Below are 18799 nucleotides of genomic sequence, written 5' to 3' on the forward strand. Positions count from 1 at the left end.
TCCTGTAGAAGGCACTCCTTGTGCGGACAAAGGTGTGGCCAGTGGACCTGATTCCAGAGAAAAAAGATAAGGGAGCTTTTGAGGCCAGCATCCTGCAGCCGACAGTGTTTCTGAACCTGCTGTGGGAGGGGAGGTGGTTTGGGAGCCCTGGGAAGGAGGGGAGAATCCCCACTCTCTTCCAGGAGTGGCCCTGACTTACCTGGAAAGGCTCTTGGTGGCCTCAGCCCATACGGGGCTCCCAGGCTGGCGATGGCCACCTGACGTTGAATCTTGCAATTTTGACCATGAGGCCGGGAAGCAGGAAAATAGCGGTCCTACTCCCTACCCCTTCAGACAGAGCCGCTCCCAGATAGATGGGAGGGGGAGAGAATCCCCCTGGTGGGACTTGTGCCCTGTGGCAAAACGCAGAGCTCCAGGTGGGAGATGGCCCAGGAAACATCGATAGGCATTCTGAATGCCTCGTCATAGCCGTGGGCAGAATCAAGAGGAGAAGGAGCTGCTCTGCTGTCCTTTCCATCTTCTCAGGGAAATTCCCCACCTTGAGTCCTAGATTAAGAATTCAGGACCCTCCTCCCACCCCCAACCCTAGTGTGGCGTGCAGTGGGGGAGCCAGAGACCTCAGACTTCCCATCATCTCACCCCACTGGGGGGTTCTCAGTGGGGTCAGGAAGGAATTGGGCTTGGGTTGCCTGTTTTTTTACATGTGTCTACTGCCGTCGTGTAGAAAACAGATACAACTGTGGTCCCCGAAGCCAGGCTGCAGGCGTTTCAAGGTGCCCCGCGTGGGCGGCGGGCAGCGGGCAGCAGGCAGCAGGCGGGGTGCACCAGCGCCCCCTCGTGGCAGTTGCGTGGAGCCGCCCCGATTGCGGCTGTGCTTGGGGACCGCGGGTGGTGTCCACGGGGTGGATGGGGGGTGGTGGTGGCACAGTACCTGCGGAGGCCTGGTGGGGCCGGCCGGGCAGGGGAGCTGGTCTCTCGCAGGTAACTTTCATTTCTTCCAAAAAGTATTTTCAGAACTAAAATAGCTTTGTTCTGGTGAAAAGATAATACATATGCCAGTAGGAGGTGCAGTCCTTATAGAACATAATAAACAAGATATGAAAAGAAGTCCCTGATCAGAGGCTCCGGAGCCGGATTGCTTTAGCAAACAGGCTTCCAGGGGCACAGGCAGGCAGGCTTTCATCTGCAGGGCTCAGCCTGGACTTGGTTCCTCTTCCTCTGTGCAGTGGAAATCTCTTCCCTTCTGGAAGAGACTGTGTGCTGGGGCACACAGTGAGGCTCCTCCGGAGCCCACAAAACCCACATACCTCGCCCTCTGCTGGGACAGCAGGCTTACCCCAGGGCAAGCGATCTCCCTTATCCAGCCACCTCTGGGGGGAAGGGGGGTTTGATCCTCTCTTTGGGGTAGATTCCTGCAGATGGAATTGCTGGAGGAGTCTCTGATGCACAAAGCCAAGCTGCCTTCCAGAAAGTTGTTCTCCCTGTGCAGCTGTGGCTGGTGTTAATGGCTGGTAAACAAGTAAGACAGGCTTCCTGGGGGGTTTCTCCTTTAATCCCATGAGGGAGGAGTAGCATCCTCTCCACTTTATAGGACACAGGCCTTGGAGGGCTTTAAGGAACTGGGCCAAAACCCCACAGTGGACAGATGGGTCATGGAAGAGCCGGGTGGCGTCTCTGCAGAAGCCACACTCTCAGCCGTGCGCTGGACACCCCTTCCCGAGGGTGCCTGTGCGCCCACCCCGGCCTTTTATTACTCATCAACACCAATCTGATGAGGGGACAGTAACGCTCCATCTTCATTTCTGCATCTTTGGTAACTGGCCGGGTTAAACTTCTCTCATAGGCGTTTCTTGGGATTAATCTCTGTGGCTGGTTTGTCCTTTGCCCCTTCTGGTGTGGAGACTGACTGACTGCTTTGTGACTCTGATTTGTGGCTGACTTACTGGTCTACGAGAGGATTTATAATAGGGCTTTTCATGTTGTTCTGTATGCTGAAGGTGCCCTCCCCAGTTCAATGTGCAGAAATATTATAAAAGTGATGCTCATTGGAGCCTTTCTGTGGTTTATACACCAGCTTTATTGCTTTTGCTTAGTTCCCCCTTCTACCTCATTATATAATTCAACTGTTTTCATCTATCTTTATGATTTTTTTAAAGTATACTTTATGTAATCATGGAATACTTCAAACATTGCTGTAATAGATACCTGTGTCCTCATGGTTTCATTTTTTTATAGTCAACACTTTATCAAAAATGCATTTTAGAATACATTATACTTAAGGATTCTGGCTTTTCTGCCCCTACAAGAATGACTAGTTGACCTGTTGTCTTTGGCATAAAGTCTTTGCCCTGTTAATTTAAAATTGCACCTTTACTGTATTATGAATTTGCACGTGTTAGTCAGAGCCTGTAAAGGGCAGGCTTTGCTGCAGTAACAACAAAACCCCCAGTCTCAGTGGCATGGTGCAGTGAAGCTTCATTTCTTGTTTGTGCTGCCGTCTGAGGCTGGCTGAGGGCTGTGCTTTCCAGCAGTGACTCAAATCCGCTTCCTTTATCCTCCTCTGCCCCCCTCATAGAAGGGGGAATAAAACCCACACCCAGGGCCAGAAGCAGCAAATGTCACTTTGTATTCCTTTTGAGGGGGGTCAGTCGTATGGTCCCAGCCACCTCCAGAGAGGCCGAGAAATACTCCAGGAAGAGGAAATGGAGTGTTGAGCATGGGGTTGGCTTTCTCCACTTAGATCCACTCCCAGACAAACGGGATTGGGGTATGTGCAGGTGTGCATATATGCATGTGACATTCTGTTCTCATCATTAGGCATGTTCTTGCCATCTGTCACCCTTTTGTCACACATTTACTGGGGACCTACTGTGAGCTCATCACTGTGCCCAGCCTCGGGTATGGGGTGATGTGGGCCTGCCTTGAAGAGTGCCCTTCAAGTCTAAGGGGGGGGTTCTGGGGCACAGCTGTGTGCCAGGTGAAAGTTCTTTTTTTTTTTTTTTTTTTAGAGATAGAGTCTCACTTTGCCGCCGTCGGTAGTGTGCCATGGTGTCACAGCTCACAGCAACCTCCAGCTCTTGGGCTTAGGTGATTCTCTTGTCTCAGCCTCCCCAGGAGCTGGGACTACAGACGCCTGCCACGACACCCAGCTATTTTTTTGTTTTGCAGTTTGGCCGAGGCCGGGATCGAACCCACCACCTTCGGCGGTATGTGGGGCCGGCGCCCTACTCACTGAGCCACAGGTGCCGCCCTAGGTGAAAGTTCTTTAGAGTAGAAGTGTGGGGGTAGGGGACTCACCTGCAGAGGGTCTGCCATGGTAAAAAAAGGGGGAGTCCACCTCAGGGAACTCAGGGAGGTCCTGAGGAGGGTAGTTGAGGCTGATACGCAGGTAGACACTGGTCAGGTAGTAACTGGTGGTGAACGGGAAGCAAACAGGTGCCTTCCTCCTGCTAGTGCCTGTGACCTTGAAACCTCGCCAGCCACGGCTTCCTAGTGGGCAGGCAGGTCAGGAAGGAGCATGGTTAAGGCTAGAAGGTGGGTGAGGGGACCAGGTGGAGCACTGGCAGTGGGTGGGCTTGGGACAGACCCCACAAGGGAGAGCTTGCAAGGTGTGCTGGACAGGTGCTGTGGGCTCCGGGCTCCCTGCAGGGGCCCAGCAAAGCAAATGGGAGAAGCATAACTCGTGTCATGGTGTGAATCCCACTTCCTCATCCTCCAAGCCCTTGTCGACGGCACATGCATTTTCTGGATTTTGGTAGGTGGTTTGGTGGTTGGTGTGGGTGGTTCTGGTGAGATGCTTCTGCGTGTGCACAGGCTGGGGAGTGGAGCTGTGAGGGGCTCCCTGCCCTGTGCTGGACAGGAGGGGGCCCAGCCCCTCACTGTGTAACTGTTATTCCAGCCTTGCAGTGGGACTCTTGTTTTTTTTTTTTTTTTCTTCTTTTTTTGAAAGGGTCTTACTATGCCACCCTGGATAGAGTGCTATGGTGTTCACGTAACCTCCAATTCTTAGGCTCAAGCAATCTTCCTGCCTCAGCCTCCCGAGTAGCTGGGACTACAGGTGCCTGCCACAACTCCAGGCTAGTTTTTCTATTTTTAGTAGAAACAAGGTCTCACTCTTGCTCAGGCTGATCTCAAACTCCTGAGCTCAAGCAGTCCACCCGCCTTGGCTTCCCAGAGTGCCGGATAATAGGTGTGAGCCACCGCATCTGGCCTGCAGTGGGACTTTGAAGAGGCTGTGGCCTGGAGAGCACAGCCTGGAGCGGGTGCCTTGCCAGGGCCACCTCCCCCTCTGCCAGGACGGGCACGGGTTCCTTACAAGCACACTGGCTGTGGTACAGATGGGCACACGGAGATTTTCGTTAGCTGTCTGCTGGCTTCAGTGAGTGTACCTTAAAGAAAAGAAACTTAACTTTGCATTGATAGGCAAAGAATAATTGAAATATAATTAAAAGCATGAATTCTTCTCATTATTGTTTTTGTATAATGTGTGTTTAAAAACAAGACATCTGTTAAAGCTTCCTTTTGAATATACCTAGCAACCAAAAGAGGGTAGCATTTTAATTAAAAATGGATTATTTCAAAAACAGCTTAATCATCCTGTCATCCACAGGCTTAGACCTTATTAATTAGCTATTGATAAATAAGTTGAAGCTCCCCAAAATGTAAATCTGTGGGGGTTATTTCTTGCATCTTCCGGTTAGAGTAGTGGTTTTCCGAGCCTGCCTTGTATATCTCAGATGTGAACGGGAGAAAGACACGTGGGTTAGTGTTCAAATTGCCTGTCCCATCCTCTAGGGACCGAAACCGCCCTGCAGACCATCTACCACAGGTGGGAGGCAGACAGGCAGCCTCTGTGCTCTGAAGACCTGGCACTTCCTCAAGCCTCCAGGGAGCACAGATACGGAATGTGCTGGAAGAGTCACCAGCCAGGACACCTGCCTCCTGCTCCAGGCTTGGAGGTGGTCCCTGGCTGGAGCGCCTCCCCCTTTCAGGGCCCATCTTTCTGGAGGGGCAGTGTGAGCGCAACCCCATTTATCATCTTAAGTGGATAAAGACTTTCAAAGTGATAAATAGCATTCCCGTTTCTCCTTCAGCCAAGTGTGACTAAAATAATGTTTGGAATTGTGAGTGGGGATGGAAAGGCTCGCTAGAAGAGGGGTTTTCAGCAGTTCACGCTTAATAGGGAAAACAGCGCCATGGGTCACGGGGTGGGAGGGCCCTTCCAACCAGGGTCCCACCCGGGCTGGCCCTGCCCTGTGGTGTCTAGGGCCTCCCTCCACTGCAAGTTTGACTCAGTCCTGGGATTTGCGCTTCTCGGAAGCTTGGGAGAATCTTCCCAGAGAGGAGATGTCTTCAGGGGTGCTGGGGGTACTGCCCTCCTAGCTAGGCGCCATGTTCTCCTGTCTTGCAGGTGGCTGGGGATCCTGAGTGCCGGTGACCGGCTCCTCCTCGGTCCCTCCAGTCTAGGGGCTGACCACTGGCCTGCTGCTCCCTCTTGGGTGACCCTGCCTCTGTCTTAGTGGCCTGTTCTTACCTCATCTGGACGGGCTTATGTGTCCTCTGGGTCTGATGGGCAGGGTGCCTATTGCCTCTGCTTCTCTCCAGAGCCTTCAGCAAAGGGAAACTGAGGATGTGAGGCCCACCAGATGAATCAGGGGGCTGCAGAGGGCTGCCCAGAGCTAGGGATGGGGTAGGGGCAGAGACACCACTTTAGTTACCACTATTTGGGGGGGGGGCGAGGGGGAAAATAGAATCTCACTCTGTCACCTTGGGTAGTGTGCCTGGTGTCATAGCTCACAGTAACCTCAAACTCTTGGGCTGAAGCAATCCTCTTGCCTCAGCCTCCCAAGTAGCTGGGACTACAGGCACCCACCACAATGCCTGGCTATTTTTTCTATTTTTAGTATAGAGACTGGGCCTCCCTCTTGCTCAGGCTGGTCTCGAACTCCTGAGCTCAGGCAATTCACCCACCTGGGCCTCCCAGAGTGCTAGGATTACAGGTGTGAGCTGCCACCCCCAGTTTAGAAAGGCATCAGTTGAAAACGGCACTTTCCAGAGAAAATTACATTGGAAATGACACAATTTGTGAAATATTTTAAGATGGTAAGGCTGAAAAAGGAATTTGATGTTTAGAAATAAAATCCTGTCGGACTCTTTCCAAACAAGAGAAAAAACACCTTAGAGGATTTCAAAAAGCAGGGTACTTTCTCTAGAAGGGATAGCAGGGGCACTCTGTCCTGACTGCAGGACGTGGGGGCTGAGCCCCTTGTCTCCTGCAAGGTCGGTGTTTGGGGAGCACCTGTTTCTTTCTTCCACCCCCCAGGGGAAGTTCATGGTGTTGGGGGAGCCTGGGATGGGAGTCCCTCCAAGGGGTGAAGCGGGGAGCCACCAGGCACGAGGTGGCTGTTATTATGCTCCTATATCTTAGAGTATCAAGAGAGACAGACAGTACTCTGAACAGTGTTGATCCAATGACCCAACCTCAAAGTTAACGATTAAATAAAGAAGGTGGCAAGCTGGGCACAGTGGCTCACACCTGTAATCCCAGCACTCTAGGAGGCTGAGGCCGGTGGATCCCTTGAACTCAGGAGTTCAAGACCAGCTTGGGCATGAGTGAGACCCATCTCTAGTAAAAGTAGGAAAACTAGCCGGGCCTTGTGGCAGGTGCCTATAGTCCCAGCTAGTGGGGAGGCCGAGGCAGGAGGATTGCTTAAACCCAAGAGTTTGAGGTTGCTGTGAGCGATGACACCAGGTACTCTACCCAGGGCTACCGAGTGAAACTCTGTCTCAAAAAAAAAAAAAAAAAAGGCGGGAGAGAGAGAGAAAAGAAAGAGGGTGGAAATGTTGCCAAGTGAGGCTCCTGCTGGGACTGGAGCTCCAGGAAAGGGTCACTCAGCACCTGTGCTTGGTAGCAGAGCAGAAGACCCTCGGCAGCGCTTAGCACCTGCTTGCCCGAGGCCCTCAGTGGCCAGGTGTGCTGGAGCTGGGTCCTGGAGACTTCTTGCCACCCAGGTATTAGGATGGGACTGCCAAGGTAGGAAATGGAGCAGGCTCAGACAGAGGAGAGAACTTGGGCTGTGTCTGGGTTCATCCCTCCAGCTGCCATCTGGGGCTTGGGGAGCTCCTGCCCCTGCCAGATCTAAAACCAGGCTTTGAGCAGGGCTTCCCGTGGCAGTGAGTCCTCACGACACTTACTGTTTCTGCCTGCTCCCCTTCCCACCTCTGCTATTATTTGCTTAATAGTTCTCCTTAAGCTGATTCGTTTTTTAGAAGCTTTTTATCCCAGTCAGGAGTGAACCCCAATATAATTTGCTATAAATGGAAGTTAACACTTTACCTATTACGTGAAGCTGTTTAGCCGTGTACCACACAGTGTCCTTTTGTGGACTCTTAAATAATAATGCTTTGGGAAATGCCTACCCCCCTCATGCCTAGTCTCGCCTCCAGAGAGTTCCCTGCAAACCTGTCCTGTGCCTTCCTGGGGAGGGCCCGAAGTAGGGCGCCAATGTCCCTTAGAACGTGGCCTCTGGATTGTGTTGAGCTGGGATTGTCTCCATTTACCCTGGACAACCCTTTTGCTTCCTCCTCATGTAGTTTGAATCTCTCTGGATGATTCCTGGGGCTGCCTGGTCCATTTTAAAAAGGGAGTGTTTTTTGTTTTTAGGGCCAAGGAAAGTGTTAAAAGCGTGACTGAGAGTGGGTCAAACGTGAGCAGATGTTGAGCCCAGAATAAGTCAGAGAACAGTTGGCACATCGTAGTTGAGTTTGCACAGCTCTTCCCCCACTTGCTCAAGGGTATTAGTCCCCAGCTGGGCCTAGAGCCACAGATCTAGAATTTCCCACTGGAGCCACACATCACGGGCTCCGAGTTTTTCTCCTATGTGTTGTCACCCTCCCAGGCACCATTCCCTGCCCCAGAATCAGAAAGGTGATGGAGAGGGTCAGGATGGGCCACCTGCTTGGAAGAGGTGGAACTTGCCCCAAAAGCCCCAGCGAGGGCGGTGGGAAGTCCCTGTAGGGCAGCAGACTGCCAGGAGTCTGCAGGATCTGTCATTCAGAGCGACAGTGCCTCCAAGCCAGTGTGGAAGGCACAGTTAGCAGAAGACCGTAACACGGAGGTACGGAGGTGTGCCCTGTGATCTCCATCACAAAAGTCCAACGCGAATTGATAATATAAACGTGAAAACGGAGTAAACCCACAGAAGAAGGTAGAGTTTATCAAATCATAGCAGTGGGGGATGACTTCTTAAGGGAAGAAACCATAAAGAAAAAAAGATTTGACAGATCTAACCAATAAAAATGTAAATTATCTGTCCAGAAATGCCATAAAGAAAATTAAAGAGCAAAGGGGAAACTTGTTACTAGTCAGGTCCACTGCTTCGTGTGCTCCCTATATAAATCCCTTATGGATCAATGAGAAAAAGATGAATGTTCACATCTGTAAAAAAGGAGCAGGCCCTTCAGAGAGGAAGAAATAGGAGGAAACAGACGTGTAAACCTGTTAAAACGTGCCAAATAGTCAGGGAAACGGTGACGAATGGTTTTGTCTACCAGATTCCTGGCCCTGCGTCGGACGCCCCCACAGTGCACTCCTCAGGACCCTGAAAATCCTCAAAAGCATTTGGTGTCCATTTTGCAGAACGTGACCTGAGACTCAACATGCATATCCTCAGTAATTCCCCCTCTAGGCATTTAGCCTGAGGACAGAAAAAAGGCACATGGCCAATGGGCACCTGTCACATTATCACACAGCGGTGGAGGTAACTTAACCTACACTTTGGACAACCAGTAGCTAACTAAGGAACTCAGAGGCCCTGGTACTGCCCATGTAACCATTTACATACTCCAGCACCCAACGGAAATGTCCTGAAGATCTTGTGTGCCGGGGATGGTTTAATGCCAGATCAAAACCCAGTAGAATGGGAGGCTAGAGAGGATGGATGGGTGATAGGAAGATAGATAGACATGGGTAGAGGGCGGGATAGTGAAGGTTAAATGGATCTGGTTACCTTTTATCCAGGGGCTCATGATGCCTCCCCGAGAAGAGCACATTGGAGAGAGAGAGAGCTGTGGGTCTCTGGGTCACACTCTCCAGCTGGAGAGAAGGGACCACGGAGTCCCCAAGGTGGGAACCCACCTGGCGGTTCCAGGAGTGGGCAAGGCAGACCAAGTGTAAGAGAGCAAGGGGGCTGCCAGTGGGAAGCCAAGGGAACATCTGAGCAGAGGAGTCTGTGATCCTACTTAAGATCCTTCGTGGAGCACACTTTCTAGGGTACAAGGACTGAGCTGGGAGGCCAGCCAGACCACCAGACCACTGACGAGGTGAGTGAGGACGTGGCCCCCACTGGGGAGGACACAGTGCTGGTGGGGAGAAGTCATCAGATTCTGGACGTTGTGACAACATGAAAAATAAAAATGGTGTAGATGTGTATCTGTTGACAAGAGATGTTCTCGCTTTAGCAAGAACCTTTGACGGAATAGCCCTGCCCTCATCCAGGACCAACAGGTGGGCAGTTTCAGCTCTGTTTGGGTCCCATGTGTAGATACGGAGTGAAAGAAGTTAGGGGATGATGGCTCTGTGGACACATCTGCTCAGAAAACCTGTGGGCTTTGTCCCATAAAGCTGAACCCCCACAGAACCCGATGACGTGGCATTCTACTCCTAGCTGTTTGCTCAGGAGAGATGCACGTGGCCCCAGAAGACCATACACACCTCCAACCCCCGGCAGCAGGCCTCCTCATAGTGCCAATCCGGAAACACCCGAGTGGTCACCAGCAGAAGATGGAGGATACACTGGGGTACGCTCACCCTGTGGGACGTCACCCAGCAGTGAGAAAGCACAGGTGACTGCTGCCCACCGCCCAGTCTCTCAGACGTGAGTGGGCAGGGGGGAAGCCAGACGCAGAAGATGCCATCTTGCCTGATCCCATCTACATACAATTCAAAAACACACAAAACTAACCTGTGGTGTTAGGAGTCGGCTGCCCTTGGGAAGAGAGGCTGAGGAAGGGGGTGCCAGGGGCGGGGGGCTCCCCGTGTTTTGACAGGTCATTGTACTGTGTCCTCAGGATTTGGATTCTTTACGTATGTCCTACTTCCCATAGAAGTAAAAAAGCAGCTTTTTAGAAAACGTTTATAACTGATTATTTTAAAAATCTGTGTTTATGCGTTAAAAAAAGTCTGGAAGGATGTTTGACAGAACATTTGATTATGGTTGGTGCCGAGACTGGATAATTTTCTTTCTTCTTGTAGAGATTTCTAAGATCTCTTATACATATATAAAGTTTAAGCGTGTCAGCAGTCGGTGGCTCTGACAGCTAAGGAGGAGATTCAGTGTTTTATCCAGAAACTGATACCAGCACCTCACAAAGTCAACCTAACCGAGTATGTCAGGAATAAAAGGGAAGATTTGTTAATTGAATGTCATGTTACATCCTCAGTTATGCTTAATACAAGATAGGCAATTTAGAATCCCCAATTATCCAATTAAAATGCTAATTATCTCATACCTTGATAAGGCCGCTCCTGGAGAGAGGGCGAGCTGCTTCTCCCGCCACCTCTTCCTGTTGTAAGCGCCAGCTCCTGTGTTCTGCCAGCCAGCCTGGGGCACCCTGGCCGGGAACTGGAGAGGGCATTCGTCCTTGCAGACCTGTTTCGGCTTCCTTTGGGCCCCGTGTACAGGTACAAGGTCCAAACCCTGGAAGGCGTTAGCTGTAGGATCCCCCAGCGCCAGCACTAGCCGAGCACATGATCTTCAGCCTTCGTGGCACCTGCTGTTCCAACCCCACGCCAGCTGGCAGACCTGAAGCTTTGAAGGTATTCAGGTGGAGACAGCTTTGCAGCCTGAAGCCCTGCACGGACTCCAGGCCCAAACACAGACCCAGCAGGTTCCCTGAGCACAGCACGTGATCGCTCAGAGCTGCAGATTCCTCGTCTGTGAAGCAGGAAAACCGCTAGTGCCCCAGAGGATTGTTGTAGATGCTCAACACTGCAGGTGGCTGTTGGATTTTTCTTAGTCGAGTGTCTGTGTAGCCTGCCCAGTGTCTCAGTCCGAGTGGTCAGCAGGTCCTGGCTGGATCAGTCCGTGGGGAGTCCTAGGCCCTTGGCTGCCCCTCCCCCCAAGACAGTCCCTTAGATCAGAGGCATTGAAGAGGGGATCACCCTGGCAGGAGCTGAGGAGCCTGGGACAGTGGCCTGGGCAGGCAGTGAGGCTCACGGAGTCTGTCTTCATCTGGTTGGCACAGGCCTGAGACTCCTTGTGACCTGGCGTCCCGGCCTTTGGGAAGTCCTCCTGGGAAGATGTTCCCCCAGCTGGGTGTTCTCAGGCTGAGGTCCAGGGCCAAGGTGGGAAGGCTCAGGGAGTACCAGACAGCAAAGAGAGCTGCTGAGGGTGAGGCTTCATGAGCTGAGGTTTGTTAAAAACGTGTTCGGTTTCTGGCTTTAGTCATTCCCTTCTTGGTGACAAACCATGTGAATGCCACTTGCTCGTTTAAAATGCACTAGGAGGGCGGTGCCTGTGGCTCAGCGGGTAGGGCACCGGCCCCATATGCCGAGGGTGGCGGGTTAAAACCCAGCCCCGGCCAAACTGCAACAACAACAACAAAAAATAGCCAGGCGTTGTGGCGGGCGCCTGTAGTCCCAGCTACTTGGGAGGCTGAGTCAAGAGAATCACCTAAACCCAAGGATTTGGAGGTTGCTGTGAGCTGTGTGACACCACGGCACTCTACTGAGGGCGATAAGGTGAGACTCTGTCTCTACAAAAAATAAATAAATAAATAAAATAAAACGCACTAGGAGTCTCTGTGGCTTGTCCCTGGCTTTCTCTGTGTCTGTCCTCACCCTGGGGACTGGGGAAAGGGAGGTCCAGGGAAACCCCCCAGTTCGCTGCCCGGTCCTGGTACCTGCCCTTCAGGAAAGCTGCAGAGAGCATGTGCCAAGGGGGTGGGGCAGAGCCCCAGCAGGTCACTGCGGCCCCCACTCCCCCAGGCAGCAGCACATGGTGCCCTCTGATGGCCCACAGGTCACCCAGAGCAGAGGAGAGGAGCAGCTTCCCTACCCCCCAGAATTAGAGGGTAGTTCATTATGGACTTCTGGCACCATGTGAAGTAAGTTCTTCTGCTGACCCCACTGGCAACAACGGCCGAGTTCTCTGCTGCTCCCACGGTGGGAAACCCAGACGTCCTCCCTCCCGCCCGCCGTCATCACCCCCTCCTGCAGGCCTGCCTTCTCTTACTCTGAATTTTCTTCTAGTAAGCGGGTAGGTCTTCAATAGATGCCTCACTTCAGTTACGTGATTATGAACATTTTCCCCCAGAAAATGTCATAATCAATAAAAGTAACTCAGTGCTGAGATAACCAGACACAACACTGTCATTTGGCCCCAAACAGCACAAGACTCTCAGCATCCCCCATCCCTTCCTTACACGTTCAGGCCCTGGTCTGTCCCAAGGAGGCAAGACCCCTGGGTCAACCCTCGGGAGCAGCAGGAGGCAGAGGGACACCTGAGGCGCCCTTTGTCGGTCAGGAAGCTTGTGAGCTGGTGCAGGGGACATGTCTGTGTGTTGTTTGTTTTTTTCCTGGAGGTAGTAGGTGTATCACCCTGCAGAGGAGGCTGGCAGACTCCGCATAGAACTTGGCTTCCCTGGAAGATGTGGGAGTGGGTGTCTGAGCTTGGATCTACACATGCTCTGGTTGGTTTTTAGAGGAATAGCCAAAAGGCCGTCTCTCAAAGCCTGACGCTAGGCACCTGAGACCCCCTCCTTCCAGGCTCTGATGGTGCAGCAATGATGGCTCATGTCCTGTGAGTGATGCTCCTGGCTGCCTAGCACTGTGTGCTCCACACACACTGAGTCATTTAACTGGCATAGCAATTCTGGGAGGGAGCTACCATTGTCATCCCCCTGTTCATTTACAGATGAGGAAACTGAGGCACAGAGAGACTGTGCAGCTTGCAGGTGGCAGAGCTAAGGTTTGGCCTCAGAGTCAGTGTGAAGTGGTGCCCCAGGAGGCTGTGGGGGGTGGGGGGCACTCAGAGCAAGGACACCAGGACAGGCTAGCTAGGGCATTCCCCAGCTTTGTCAGCCTGCCCTCCTGAGCCACCTCCCTTGCCCCCATGCAACCCTCGCTCATGGCCTGTGCTAATAGCATGGCTGCTGGGGCAGCCCTTCTGCCATTATCTCAGGCAGCTAATGTGTTTTTATACAGCTCCAGCTTATCTTCCTGTTAGATGATAAACCTACGAGGGCAGGAGCTGGGCCGGGTGCCCAGGATGCTCCACGGGCAGGATCTGTAGGCCCCAAGGGCAGGCCCAGCCATGGTGTCCCTGGAGACACCATTCTTGCAGATCTGGGCCTGGGAATCTGCTGTTTCTGCCCCATTTTTCATCACTAGGCACTGACAAATGGCCTGCCCCCTGCCTCCCCGATATTGCAGTAACTCCAGCCATCTCGTTATTCACAGCACAGACTCTCCAGGTTACTTAAGGGTTCTCATTTATGCCTGGGTGCAAAGCGCCTCCTACCCAAGTGTTGTGCAAGAGAAATTTATAGGCAAGAGTGTTAGAGAAACGGCCAGCCATGCAGAAGGAAGCGTCACAGTCCCCAGAGCACAGGGATGGCAGGAGGGGAGGCTGGCTGGCTGGGACTCGGGCAGACCCTGACCCTCCTTCTGCCCAGGAGGAAGCCCTGGTGCTGGGGGAGGTGGCGGGCACCGACCCAGGAGCCTCCTTGGGATGCACCACACTCATGCAGCTTGTGCCGGCCACAGATTTATTGAAGGAGCAGGTGGAAAGGGTCTCTGGGGGCGGCCACACTCCTGCCTGTCAGGCTATCTGCTGTCTCCTGATGGATGGCCTCTTCACTTTTACAAGTTCCGTTTCAGCTCTTTAGAAAGTCCGCCTGTTTATTTTTTCATACTGTCCTTTTAGGTGTTGATTATTTTAGTATTTTATGTGTGTTTAAAGTTGCCTACCTGGGCTGGGCAGGCTTGGTGGCCCCCACTGTAATCCCAGCACTCTGGGAGGCTCACGTGGGTGGATCGCCTGAGCTCAGGAGTTCAAGACCAGCCTAAGCAAGAGCGAGACCCAGGCTCTACTAAAAATAGAAAAACTAGCCAGGTATTGTGGTGGGCACCTACAGTCCCAGCTACGCAGGAGGCTGAGGTAGGAGGATTGCTTAAGACCAAGAGTTTGAGGTTGCTGTGAGCTGTGATGTCAGGGGCAACAGAGTGAGATTCTGTCTCAAAAAAACCTGAAGTTGATACCTGCTAATTCTGTTATCAGAAGTTCTTGGGGATCTCAGCCCACCTACCGTGAGTTGTATCTTACAACTCTGATGAACTGTTTTCTCTTGTGTTTTGTCATCTTGGGTGTGTGTGTGGTGTGTGGTATAGTGTGTTTTGCGGGGAGCGTGTGGCGTGTGCGCACAGATCCTGCCTAGCCCAGGTAACGGGGATGGCTGTCCAGTTTGGCTTTGGGTCACCTCCCACCAAGTGCACCAGGCATCACGGTCAGGGACCAAGTTTTTTGTTCTTTCCCTGGCTTGGGAATTTCCAAACATGTGGGTAGTTTACATTTGAACTTGAAAACCCGTGGAGGACAGACCTACACCTGTGAATTCCAAGTCATTGTTTTGACTTTTGCCCAGAGCCCAGGCAAGCCTCCTGGTGGCCACTTCTGTCACAGGTGAATTTGGGCTGCAGGTGTATCCCTGCCCAGGTCCAGCTTTGTAAACACAGGGGCAGGATCTCTATTCCAGCCCCCTGCCTCCCATGTGCCCATGGCCTGTCACTGTCCCCACGTGGAAGGTAAAGCGAGGCTTCTCAGTCCCCCAGACACAGCAGTGTGTCCCTTTTTGGCCTCACTTTCCTCCCCTCCTTGTGAACTTGGCTTTGCATTTTGTGTATCATCTCTGAGTGTTGCATGTGGGAAGGTTTCTGGCTAACTGCTCTGCTGTCATCGTTCTTACGGTGGTTCCAGAAGGGCCACGTTATCCTCCAGTGAAATTTGACCACAGCCTTGGATGAGTGTTAGCAGCAGCCAGCCCGCTCCGGGGGGCAGGCGGGGGGAGAGGGACGAGTCACCTGGACCCTCCTCTGCCTCACAGTTGACTATATTTCCCATGAGCGCTGAGTGACCTGCTGTCACTGCCTTGATGTGGTGAACCATCAGCAGGAAGTCAGCCAGCGGCAGGGGTGACAGCCTGTCCTCTAGTCTGTGCTAACCCCTGGCCACCCAGCCCTGTCTGCTGAGCTCTGCCCAAGCACTTTGGGGCCCTCACCCTGCCTGTTTATCGAGCATGGGCCCCAGTTTGGGGCGTCACTCCTTAAAGATCAAAAATATATCAGACCCCCTGAGCTCCACCCCCCTTGCCCGAGAAGTTGGGCCTCTTTGTGCATTTGTAGTCCAACCCCGAAGTCTGCAGGAAACATGGGCTCATCACATCCACCTGTTACTGCACCAAAAGCGCCTGTGTGTCCTCAAGTCATGTCAGAAATGTTAGTTAAAAACAAAGTTCGGTACCAAAGTCCAGCACAGACCTCAGGCTCTTTGGGGCTAGAATGAGCTAGAATGAATGGGTTTTCTCCTCACCTCCTCAGCTCTTTCTTAGGGAACCGTGTGTGAAATCGTCAATGAGGCTGTAGGTTGCAGGTGAAAACTGCGTCAGCCTGGCCTTAGTGTGGTGCTTCTGTGAGTTATGCCTTTTTCTCAAAATTATTATTTTCTCCTTCAACAGAAGCGAGGGCATGTGAGGAGGCTGCTGCACCGAGTGGGTTATGCGTTCCGGAAGGTGCTGTGGGTGTGGGGCCCGGACGCCTGTGTCCTCAGGCTGCTGCCTCCCCTTCCTCCCGTTCCTCCCGGAATTTGCTTGTTCATAGTGCCTCTGCCTGTCCTTTCTGAAGCTGGCTGGTCCCAGTGCAGCCTGTAGTTGTCTACATGTCAACCTGCCGCCACAGAGGCCCGCTGTCCCTATCACCTTGAGAATGGCCATGTGGCCCCAAGATTTGCTTCTGTCTGAGCAGGGCCATGTCTCCCAGAGTGAAGGGGGCACCCTGGCTCCGTGGCATGGCTCCAACCTCTCCGGCTACATGGGAGTGCTGTGCCTCCAGGCAGGGAGGCGAGGCCACGTGGGTCAGCTCCCAGGGCCACTGTTGTGTGGCCTCGTGCACAAGGTCTGCTGTTTGGGACATAGGCCTCTGCCCCGCCTCCTTGGGATTGTCTCTGCTGTGGCCACACTTGGTGACTTGTGTTTTACCCTCCTCATGACCAACTGAGACCAAGGTAGAAGCTGCCTGCGTGCTCCCACCGAGGATGGGGAGCTCCTGAGGAGGGGAGCGCGCGGCTTCCTTGCCTCCCTGGCAGATCCTGAAATCCTTTGTGTTGTGGAAATATTTCACCCACAGATACCCAATTATCCTGTAAGGTTCGTAAGGCACGTCTGAAAGCCGATAGAATGCAGCAGAACCATTTCTGCATAACAACTACTTAATACCCAATCATAACAATTATATATAATTTGTGTTTATGGTGCCTGGAAGATTAAACTCTGTACAGACATTCTCTAAAACAGGCCCAGAACTTGTAGGGCAGGGCTGCCACTTGACGTGCCCTTGGGCAGCCTTTGGTACCCTGAGGACAGCTGCCATGGTGGTGGGTGGGTGGTGTTGGGGCCATCTGGGCCTGCTTTGCCTGGTGGCAGGTGGGCTGAGCAGGGGCCAGGCAGGCTAGCTATTGCCTAGGCCTCGGGGGGAAGTGAGGCAGCTCCCCATCATTGCCCCTCCACAGGTAGGTCTGCAGGAGGCCAAGCACCTGGCGTGCCCAGAGACCGGGCAAAACCTAGGGAGCAGCTCGGTCCCTTGAAGTTCAACACCCCATGCAGAGAGCTGAGGTGTGGGGGCATGCAGTGTGGGTGGGGCAGGGTCCTAGCCACGATGACGGTGTTGATGTGGCTGGCCTGGCCCCCCAGTCCCTGCTGCCATCTTCAGGTCCCACCGAGGGGCCCAGCCTGGAGGAGACACGGGCCACCCCTGCAGCTCCCACTGCTGGGCCTTTGTCAAGGCCGGTTGTCCTCTGGCATGTTTGTCTCACTCCTTCTGGGCTTGCAGAGCTCTGCTGAGGCCCCACTCCCTTGTGGCTGACTCTGGGCTCAGCCTGGGGGCTAGGGGCTGGTCTTCCGCTGCAGAACTTACTACCGTCCCAGGTAGGGAGAAGCAGGGTCTGCCCGGCTCCCTGGAGTCTGCCCACCTCACCTCCATCCCCAGCAGCTCCTGCTCCCCTTTCTCCGGGTGAGCACAGGACAGGACAGCAGTGGGTCCAAGGAGGTCTTGTGTTTCCCTTCCCTACCCTCGGGCATGCATCCAGCCTCTACTGTAGGTGGTAGACACTGGCTGCAGAGTCACAGGGAGGACCCTGCCTCAAGCCCTGCAAACACGTGTGGCCCGTCCTGAGTGGGAGAATGGCAAGCTCCCGGGACAGGTGGCTGGGCCCTGCTGGAGCCCAGCTTCCTCCTCACTCCACACTGACCTCGCGCTCCATGCGGGCTGCACACTCACATGGTGGCGGGGGCTCGGACCTGCGTGGAGCTGCAGCAGATTAAGACCTGGGGTTCGTCGGGCTGGTGGGCTGGCACTGGGGGTGTGCGTGCCCTGGTGGCCCCGTTCTCACGTGTGTCTCTTCTGCAGCCTCTTCGAGCACTACTGCTACTCCCGGGGTGGCATGAGGCACAGCTCCTACACCTGCATCTGTGGCAGGTAAGCAGGAGTGTGATCACGGGGCAGGGTGGGGCGGGCAGGCGGGCAGTGCTTAGCAAGTGGGCCTTCACTTTCCCCCCAGCTTAGACGTGCACTCCCACACCAGTGCCTAGCAACCCAGCCTGGAAGTCACACTTACCTCTGAGGCGGGGCCCAGGTTGCCTCTGCCTATGGGGACTGGAGCCTCATCAGTCCCCAGAGAGGAGGTACCTGCCACCCCCTCCCTTCTGTCCCCAGCGGGCAGAGGATGGAAGGGGCCGTGCTGGCACAGGAGGCAGTGGTCGTGTGTCTGTGTGTGGGTGTGCCTGCACCTGTCCCTGTGGCCGTGTGGAGATCAGCATGGCCGTGGGTGTGCGTGTCACTATCAGAGCATCTGCACACGGCGTGTCGAGGTGGGGTAGGAGCTCCGTGCACATGTGTACAGTTCTGTGTCTTCTGCACATGGCCGGGTGTGCGTGGAGGCTCACAGGTACCGGAAACTATGATATGGGGCATTTTGTGGCCGTGTGCGTCACGGTGCACGCTGGGTGTGCACAGCCCTGTTAGGCACATGTCCTGACTGTAGGTAGGCCCTGGGCTCCTGGGCTCAACCCAGCTGGTCTCCCATTCCCTGCCCAGGCTCTGCCCCTCGGGGCTGGCACCTGCCCAGCCAGGAAGGAGCGGGCGGCTCTGCTGATGCGCACATCCTCGGCACATGAATAATACATGTGAACATCTCAGTCCTTGGAAATGTTCTTCTCTGGTGGATAGAGAGAAAAATCATTATTTCTGCTTTTATGATTCCTGGGAGACTCTCGAATGGGGCCATAAATATTATACCCAGGTGGGGTTTTTTCCCCCCCTTTGGACAGACTTAAAAGTCCTTTTTTTTTCTTAAAGGTGTCACTCATTAGGGGAGCCCTCTGGAGCAGAGGCACAGGGAGCACTGGCTTCTTGCTTTGCTGCTGGGGCCAGGATGCCAGGGTGGCTGCTCAGTCACTGAGGGCCTTGCCATCGAGCCCCTCACTCCGAGGCCTGGCGTGGTGATTCACACCTATAATCCAGCACTATAAG

General features: G+C 53.6%; 1 protein-coding gene across 1 annotated transcript in view; it reads left to right on the forward strand.

Moving 5' to 3' along the window:
• PEPD (peptidase D) overlaps positions 1–18799 on the forward strand; it is a 123766-nt gene that overhangs the window by 76399 nt on the left and 28568 nt on the right. The window contains exon 10 of the mRNA XM_053608297.1: positions 17678–17746. Within this exon, the coding sequence (XP_053464272.1) occupies positions 17678–17746 (69 nt within the window). The remainder of the gene's footprint in view (positions 1–17677; positions 17747–18799) is intronic.

This window comes from Nycticebus coucang, chromosome 10, assembly GCF_027406575.1.
Source record: "Nycticebus coucang isolate mNycCou1 chromosome 10, mNycCou1.pri, whole genome shotgun sequence".
NCBI classification, from domain to species: Eukaryota; Metazoa; Chordata; class Mammalia; order Primates; family Lorisidae; genus Nycticebus; species Nycticebus coucang.